At 38.4% G+C, this 9509-nt stretch overlaps 2 protein-coding genes across 2 annotated transcripts in view; one reads left to right on the top strand and one right to left on the bottom strand.

The window, feature by feature from the left end:
• The window catches only part of IL5RA (interleukin 5 receptor subunit alpha), a 25928-nt gene extending 25674 nt beyond the window's left edge, over positions 1–254 (bottom strand). The window contains exon 1 of the mRNA XM_085300042.1: positions 220–254. The gene's annotated coding sequence lies outside the window, so the exon portion shown is untranslated. The remainder of the gene's footprint in view (positions 1–219) is intronic.
• A 459-nt stretch (positions 255–713) lies between these two features.
• On the top strand, positions 714–6434 carry TRNT1 (tRNA nucleotidyl transferase 1). Its single transcript, XM_085300046.1, has 6 exons — positions 714–929; positions 1352–1490; positions 1781–1907; positions 2957–3150; positions 3329–3579; positions 4854–6434. The coding sequence occupies exons 1-6, from the start codon at positions 714–716 to the stop codon at positions 5100–5102; spliced, it is 1176 nt and encodes a 391-aa protein (XP_085156172.1). The 3' UTR covers positions 5103–6434.
• Positions 6435–9509: the final 3075 nt, after the last annotated feature.

Raw genomic sequence — 9509 nt, 5'->3', positions numbered from 1 at the left:
GCGGCGGCGGCCGTAGGTAGCTGCTGCGGTGGGGCAGCTACAGGCCGTTGTTCAGTTTTAGTCACCGTTACAGCAGTGACTTAAAAATGGTGGATCTTTCTCTTCCTCAGCTTCCCCGGGCTGCTGTTCCTGAGTAAACTTAGTCTGCGTATTTTTTCCTGTGCTGGCAGCACAAATTCGCTGTGGCCTGTCATTAAGTTAGCTAAAGCTTCTTGTTACCTCATGCATTACCGGTTGCCGGAAACGTTCTGCCTCTCCGAGTCTCCCAGTGTCACGTTAGCAAAAACATGAATATTTAGGGTGTCAGAAAGGCCCGTGCTCCTCATCATAGCTCGAACGGTGAATTAGCGTGCTCGGAGCAGCTGTTGTGCTTTGGGAAACGTGGGTGCGTAGGGTGACCTGAGTCTGTGCAGGGCTAGCCGCGAGAAAGATCTGTCGTGGCGAACTCATCCAGGTTCACAGGAACACACACCGGGCACATTGCTGGTTCAGCACAGCAGTTTACTCTGTGGATTGAAAAATAAAGCTATATTGCAACCATGAAAATGAAAATACAGCTTGGTRCCCAGCTGTATACCTCATTTGTGCATTTCGCATGAAACAGATATCTGTGTTTTGCCACTTACTGTGTATTGTAATATCTATACCCACCTGTATGAACTTAACCTGTAGTAGTCGACAGACTGTTTTCTTTTTATTTTAGAAAGTGTTTTATGGTTTTCCTTTCCTTCTCAGAACTGTTTGAGAAGAAGAACTATGAGCTGAGAATAGCAGGAGGTGCCGTGAGGGATTTGCTTAGCGGGATGAAACCAGAAGATGTAGATTTTGCCACTACGGCAACRCCAGCAGAGATGAAAGAGATGTTCACGTCTGCTGGTGTTCGTCTGATCAATAATAAAGGAGAAAAACATGGAACCATTACTGCGAGGGTTGGTTTATGTTCTGAGTTTGCATGTTTTTGTGCATGTTACCTCTGTAACCTTTTATGCTGCTGAATCATTGTTAGAAAAGATAGTATAGGCTGCTTATATCTTCATGTAATGTGAGGAAGTTGATCCTAGTGTTTCCTGTTCTTACTCCTGATTTCCCAAGTCTTGCTTCCTCTATTCTGCGTGTTCCTCTGCCTCTTATTCCATCTTCTGCAGGAAGACTTCTGCAGACTAGCTAGAAAATGAATAATGCAAAGATTATTTTCAGGTATTGATATTTTTTGATTGCTCTGTGTGGAAATATATGTATAGTTAATGTTCAAGCTGGATAAATGTAAAAACTAGGTATTCTTTCTGCCCTGTGCTGGTTTGCATGTATGTTCATTATTGTGTTGTAGTAACAGTATTTGTGGAATTTGCAGCTCCATGAACAGAATTTTGAAATAACAACTCTCAGAATAGATGTTGTCACCGATGGACGACATGCAGAGGTAGAATTTACCACTGACTGGGAAAAGGATGCTGAAAGGAGAGATCTCACTGTCAATTCCATGTTTTTAGGTAAATTCTTTCAAAAGTAAATTTTAGATGAAGCATTGCTTTTCAATTTCAGCCAATAGATTATCTCAATCTGTTTCCACTTTATTTTTCTATATTGCTGTTAGCTGAAAGRTATGTGCAAATATGAGGGAAGATCTGACAAACTAGATCCAGACCTTGTATTTTCAAATTACTGCGTTGAATTATGCAAGCCATGTTTGTTTGGCTTGCTGTTAACTAAATTCCCAATTTCTTATATAGTCATGTAAGTTTATGTTCACCTGTTTTTTTTTATTATTTTTTTCTTCTAGGTTTGGATGGAATAYTGTATGATTTTTTTAATGGATATGAAGACTTAAAAAACAAGAAAATTAGATTTGTAGGACAGGCAAGTGAGAGAATACAGGAAGACTATTTACGAATCCTGAGATATTTCAGGTACTAGGCTTTGCCTTTTCCAGATAAAGAAATGACCTAAAGAAATAATTGCTTCTCATAACTAAGTGGATAGAAAAGTAGTTTGATAGAGAAGATGGAATCAAAATTCAGACAGTGCTTTTTTTCTCAGAAACATGCTGAAAACACTTGTTACTTGCCTTTTCCATGTTATTGAAAAATAGCAGTTGTGCTTCAAATAAGATTTTTTTTCAGCAGTTCTAAGGCTGAAATACAACAAACAATCTAAAAGGAAATAATGTGAAGTTTACTGATAACATAGATGGTTGAACTGCATTCCATCAACAAAACTAAAATTACTTGCCTTGACGCTTTCCACGAATAGATARAGGACAGGGGTTTCTCATCAAGACTGGTCTAGCTAAGCTGCTTTGGACAGCCAAACTCCTTAAGATATTCCAAATAKAATCCTGGTCCTCTTTTACTGAGGGGTAGACAATTTTAATTTCAGTGGGTGCAAAATGTTGCTGTCCCATTAAGAGAGTACTGTGTGTGACATSTTATCTGGGAGAAGAAAGAAGAATAGGTGTTCTGAAGACAAGAATGATGTATAATTACTGAAAGATGAATTAGTGTGATTCTGTGTAAGTACAAATGAGGAATATGCTTCAACAATATTTAATTCCCAGAAAAGCACTTTGGTAGTTAGTTTTCAGAAGTGCCCAAAGAGATTTTCAAATGCTACATCTCTAGTTACTTTTTTTTATAAATCTGATACCTCTTTTCCTCACCACTGACCTTTTGCAAGTCATTAAGTCTCTCTCCATTTTTTTTGTAGTACTACTTTGTAAAATGACTTGTAAAACAGCAGTGGAGACCTTTAAGATCTATGGATGAAGAGCATTATAGAAGGCCTTAGAAACATCATAGAAAGGTATCTGTGATATAAAATGAGTTGTAGTTGTCATATTTTTAAGTGTCTATTAGTATTTTAAGTGAGAACATTTAACATTGTCATGATATACGTTCTCTGAATAGTAATAAGTGGAACAATTGTTCTGAACAGTAACATACAGAGTTTATTTGGGCAGGTTTTACGGAAGAATTGCAGAAAAGCCTGGTGATCACGAACCCAGCACACTGCAGGCAATTAAAGAAAATGCCAAAGGCTTGGCTGGAATATCAGGAGAAAGGATTTGGGTGGAACTGAAGAAAATTCTTCTTGGAAACCATGTAAATCATTTGGTTCGACTTATGTGTGAGCTTGATGTTGCCCAACATATAGGTAAAGTGAAAAGAAGATGACTATTTGACACAAAGAGTAGGAAATCAAACAGAACTACAGCATGGCAAGCTAAGATAAAAACTTGTTTTACCCAGTAATAAATTAGATTTTTCCTTTGTTAACTTCTACAATTCTTATTAATGCAGTTTCTTGTTCCTTTTTGTGTGTATCCCTTCAGGACTACCACTTAATGGAAATTTAGAGGAATTTGACAGAGTCACAAAAAATGTTCAAAATCTGTGTCCAAAACCAATGACTGTTCTAACGTCACTGCTCAAGGCAAAGGATGATGTCACAAATCTTGATTTGAGGCTGAAAATCTCCAAAGAAGAGAAGAACCTTGGCCTTTTTATAGTGAAGCATCGGCAAGACCTAACCAAAGCTATGGGTCCAGAACCACTTAAGCCGTATCAGGACTTCATAATGGAGGTGAGTGTATTTCGTATCACTGTATTATATTCTTCACAGTAAACCTAGAACTTACACTTTTACAGATTACTAAAGACATCTAGTGGTAAGAAGGGCCTTCAAGAGTTAAATAAGGGCTGTTTCATTAACAGGTTTGTTTATAGGTCTTGGGCAAATTGCTGCACCTTTATGTCAGAGTTTCTCTTTAGAGACCATGATATTTTCATAAGAAAGCTGGGAAGTACTGATGAAAAAATATTAGCCARAGTTGAATTGCTCCCAGTGTAGTATTGTTACAGTAACTAGAACGTCATTCTGTATTAATAATATGAGTTCCAGTTAACTAAGGTTGTAACAAATCTTAATTCTGTTTTAATCTGAAGAGAGCAAAAATTAATGAGAGCTGTGACAAATGTCCTGGCATGTTTTTGCAACGTAAAACAGAAATTGATATATATATATATATATATATATATATAAAAAAAATTACTTTCCATTAGTAGAGCTTAGTTTTACAGGAGGATAACTATCAGCTTTTCTACTTAAGTTTTCTTTCCCATATAGATACTGAAGCTTTAAGTAAGTTAATTCCTAAGGTTGTTTGTTTGTTTGTTTGTTTTAAATAAAAGGAAACAGTTACCAGTTCTGAGAAACTTGCATTCTGGAGCAACTTTTTGTCTGGATTTAAAAGCCTACCTTTCAGYCAGTTAGACTTGAAAATGTCGATGAAATGAAAGTTTTCTGTACTGTCCCAGCTGATGTTTCCTCCTGCATGAAAACATGAGGCAGGATCTAGACGACTGGGGACTTCAGCTTTTTATGTTCAACTCCTTGAATTGTGCGGTGAAAGCGAGTGCAGCTTCTGGAGCATTGGTATGTGCTCTGTGTGAGGAGTACTGTTCAGCAGGCAACCTGTGACATTCTGCCATAGCAAAGTTCAAGTAATTTTCAAGTGAAGTTCTGCGCTTTTGTTGCAGTACTTGAGACTGAAGCTGAGAGATATTGATCTCTGCAGTAAGATTCTCCCTCATAGGAAAGGTAATAGTTCCCCTTCAATTGCAGGCAGAAGAAAATGGTTACAGCTATTATCTGCAATTCAGGAAGTCTCCACGGATCTCTTCAGGCTTCCAAGTTAGGACCGGGTTCTAAAACTTAAAGAGACAGACGATATCCTAACTTTCGTAGTTCAAACTTGTTGCCCAGTTATTCTTCATAAGGTGTTGTGGGACTAACATGAGTTTGAGCACAAATTGTTTATTTCTTAACATTTTATAGTGAATCTTATTTTCTTTTAGTCTAGGGAAGCTAATACAAATTCCAGGATCTGTGAGCTTCTAAAATACCAAGGAGAAGAACATCTTTTAAGAGAACTGCAGCAATGGACTGTTCCTTCTTTTCCTGTTAGTGGCCATGATTTAAGAAAAATGGGAATTTCTTCTGGGAAAGAAATTGGAACAGCTTTACAACAATTGAGGGATGAATGGAAGAAGAGTGGATACCACATGGATAAAGAAGAACTCTTAAGTTGCCTGAAAAAGCTGTAAAATTGCATAATAGCTGAGAACTGTTTATGCCCTATCTAAATAGACCCAAGGTACTAGTAAATACATTGTCAGTGTATTATCTGCCAGTATAGCATTTTGTATTGTAAAGACCTTCACATGCAAACTGTTCTCCTGTTAACTAGCTCGTAAGAAGTTCTGCAAGCACAGGGTCAATTTTGCAGTAAAGAAGAATGTTATTTGCCAAATTCTAAAAAGCCTACCTCCTTTTGATGGTTTTATTTATAAATACTTGTACTTCATCTTCACTTAGGACAAGTAGAAGTGACACCAGGATTTTTCTCATTCTGACTTGCTGCATCCAGGAAGTGCAGCTAGATAAAATCATCTTCCTCATGTTTTTTGTTTTTCTTTCCCTCCCCTCCACTCTCTTTAGGAAATAAAGTGATCTAGATGTTTTTGTAGGTAAAACTAAATATCAAGTTGAAATCTTCATGTGTGCTTTTACTATGTAAAACGTATGTTTTCTTGAAAGATTTTATTTTTCATAATTTCAGAATCAATTTCTGCTTAACAGGATGATTTAACTGCCTCAGTTTCACAAGCACTATCTATCTACTTGGATATGTGAACTTCCTCTCTCTTCAGTAGTCTTTCAGTAACTTATTCCTGACTCTGAATAACTAAGTTTATAGAAGACTGGTGAAGGGGTCTACAATATGTTTTCAATTTTTTATGTGCAACATTAATGTTAATAGTAGAAAGGAAGGGAGATCAACATTCCCTGCCTTTTATTTGTTTGTTTTTCTCTGTGTCAGGTCAGTGACTCCTGTTCTCCTTCCTTTTCCTTTCACAGCACATTCACTGCAAAGGAATTAAAATGACATTGTTAATGTGCCTGATCTTGAGCTAAATCACATAGTTCTGTCATCTTTAAAGTGCAACCACTCTAGAAAAAGTTGTCGGTTTGCATTCTCCACATAYCTTTTCTCGTAACTTACAGCAGTAAGACACAGAGGCATTTACCCATTCTCTGCCTTGCAGTCATTCCTTTGAAATCAGTAGGAATATTTCAGAAAGAAGTCTTTAATATCCTTCCTACTATCATCAGAACAGGATCTTCCCTAGTTATGTTAATTCTATGTTAATTAATTATCCATACTTACCTTCTGCCTAAACTTATCCACATTAAAAGTGCTCTCTGACTTCAGTTCAAAAGGAAATTTGACTCTTCAGYATTATTAAATATATCAATAATATTTTGGAAAATAAGAGAAATAAATGGGTTTGATTATTAGTCAAAGCTGATGAGGAGGGAGGAAACCTAAGCAAGACATTTGCTTGCATACAGTATCCAATAAATTGTAAAAATCCGGTTTAAGAGTTCTTGAGTTATGTTCATAGTCTGTTTGAACAGTAGCTGTTACTAGTGTGGAAGATATGATAAGTTTTTGAAGCTGTTCCTGACTGGTCTTAATAAGCAAATCAAAAAATCCAGGGATGCTAAAAAAAACCCAACAATGATGACTCTTAAATATAGGAGAAGCTTTTGTTATGTAGATTCTATTAGCAGTTTTAAGTTTTCCTAGGACATCAGGTACTACTATAATAAAATTTTGTTTCCATTTTCTTCAYTGTAGTTATCATTTTCCAACATTAGATGGCAGCTATATCAATGTAGTTTCACAAAAATTAAGCATTTTGTATTTTTGTATAGATGATTTTTCCAGCTGAATTCGCCCCCCCCAGAAGTCACTTACTTACCTTACGTAAGTTATTCTGAAGGTACTTAAGGACTTCGGGAAGACAGCAAGGAATGAAAAAACAATGCTGTTTTTCTCTGTTAATAAGACAAACCTGGTAAGAACATGGTGATGGTTTGTTTACTCATGTAATTAAATTATAGCCTTCTTGAACACTTTTTGTTGAACTACTGAAATCTTGAGTGGGTGGGGACTAACAAAACTTAGTACYGTAATAGATTCTGCTCCTTTAAAGGGCATTCTCCAAAAACTACATCCTTAAAAGCAAAGAARTGCAAATGCTAAAATGTTAGCAACTGCTTTTTATAGTTGTACAAAAATGTTTTCAGAGTGAAACCCCACTTAGAGGTAGGATCATCTGACATTTAAGCAGACATGTTTGTAAAGCTTTATGGGCTTCAGAGCTTGTGGAAGATGATAAAAAGCAAATAAACTGTTCTCAAAGCATAATAATTAAATGGTTCTGCTGCTTTGAATTCAGCACTGGTAGCACACTTAGTTGTTCAAATAATACCTCATTGAAAAGTCTTACTAAAACTGAGGTTTCCAATTGATATATATGTATATATATGTGTATATATATATACACAACACACACACATACAATGTGTGTAATAATATATATTATATATTGTATAATATTTTATACACACACATATATTTGTATTTATATATTTATATGTTTGGAGCCTCAGCTGAGGCAGATGCTGGGCTCCCAAACAGGGTGCTCAGTCCGCCCGGGGTGGTGCACCCACCAGAAAACAGGCTTTAATTTTTCTGTTTCTGCTCACTGTGAAAATGACGCAGATGAGGATGGGATGTTTAAAAGAAAAAGAAAAAAGAAAATCCATTGAACAGTGGACTCACAGTGACCAGGCCTGCCTGCAGTGCCAGTGTGTGCCACCTGGTGCACTGGGGCAGCGAGGGGCTGCACCAGGCACTTGTGCCCACCAGCCAGGAGCAGAGGCAGACTGCTATTAAAAAGATACATATATCTTTTATATATATATAAACTGTATTCCTCGTAGCTGCAAATTCAGAATTGTAGTTAGTTATTTAACCCATAATACATTGACATCTCTTGTGCCTAAGACTATCTGCAATGGAATTGGGCAAGGGGAGCACAGGTCGCTGCACTGGCCCTTGCTGCTAACACCTTGGGAATAGCACGTCCTGCCACCTGCCCTGACTTTTTCCTGGGAACAAACTCAGAGCGAGAGAAGAAAACAGCCCCTCAAACCCTTATATTCTAACAAACAAACAAACAACCCCTCACAGCAACATAGTTCCATCATGTAGTTAAAAAAAAAAAAAAAAGTGCTTTGGGGACCTTCTCTTACTGCCTCTGGGGACCACACGACGCTCACCTCCACCGTGTGCACGGTAAGTAAGAGTTGTACCTGAGCATCTGTCTAGCTGGACATAAAGGCAGGATGATTATCCTTACTCTGCATCCCCATATGGCACAGATGTGAACAGCTCATTAACTTCAGTGGGACTCTCAAGGGATTTAGGGCTCAAATAGCTTTTTGTAGCAATACCAACTTTTTATCAGCAGATTCTGGGGGGGGGGAACGCATATGGAGAGACACAGAATGGGTCCGCATGGAGGCACATGCTACCATATTCAGATATAGATGGAGCTTTTCAAGCAGTTTGTCCTCTAAGTACTCTAAAAGTCATATTTACTTTGTCTAAAAAAAAGAAAAACACACAAAAAAACACCACTTTAAGATTAAGGAAGGCCTATAACATGCTTCTGTTTCAGGCCCTGTGTAATTTCTCCATGGAGTCAATAAAGCCTGCGATAATATCTTTAGGTATCTAGTATTTTAGCAGGGATCTCATTCAGGTGGGTGACCTTTCTTATAAGCCTTCAATAAATCAACAAATCCTACAGAATAGTGGGAGCACGACTGGTTACACCACAATAATTCCTTTTCTTCCCCTAGAAAGCGTCTTCTAGTTCCAAGGGGATAGTAAAGATTATATTACTTTAACTGGCTGTTAGCGGTAAAGAGTGTCCTTTATTGCCTGCGGTGGGCAAAAGGACGAGGATTTAAAGCTTTGACATTTGAGATCATTTCTTTATAACCTGGTAACACAGGAGGTCTCTACGTGTCTGAGGTAAGGTGCAACATGCTCTGCTACCTGTGCATAACCGGAGCTGCCAGTGCTGTAACCTCACTGACGGCATCAACACAGAACTGTGACATGTTTAAAATAAAAGTAATTTGGGCCTCCCCAACCTGTTGTGGCAATGCCTGCAGAGTTTAAAATTCTTTGCTGCTTACATACAGAGCTGCTGCACGTACACCACCTTCCGGGTCCCYTCCTCGCCAGCCTCAGCATCGCCCCACTTCACCTCACTGCTGGGCTCAGCCTTTTCCTCCTGCTCATGGAAACGCCCTTGTTGAGCTGTCCTGCAAAGCCGTCGAGCAGTTTCTCCTCACAGCCTCGCCAGAGCTACCAGCTCCACACTCGCCCTACAGCCACCTCAGCTAGTTTCCTACTGGCTTCTCTTCACAGGTGAACCGGCGATGCGAGGAACGCTGCTGAAGGCATCAGGACTTGCAGACCTGGGGAAGCAAGCACCGAGGGAACCGTGACTTAGGACTGAAGCGAACAACTGCTCGGGCAGAGCCAAGCACAGAAGTTTACGGAAAAGCACAGACAAAGAGGGAAA

Source organism: Rhea americana, unplaced genomic scaffold, assembly GCF_003343005.1.
Source record: "Rhea americana isolate MKP2758 unplaced genomic scaffold, rheAme1 scaffold_16, whole genome shotgun sequence".
Taxonomy (NCBI): domain Eukaryota; kingdom Metazoa; phylum Chordata; class Aves; order Rheiformes; family Rheidae; genus Rhea; species Rhea americana.
Note: the sequence above shows the minus strand (reverse complement) of the source record. Positions and strands in the feature narration are given on the sequence as shown.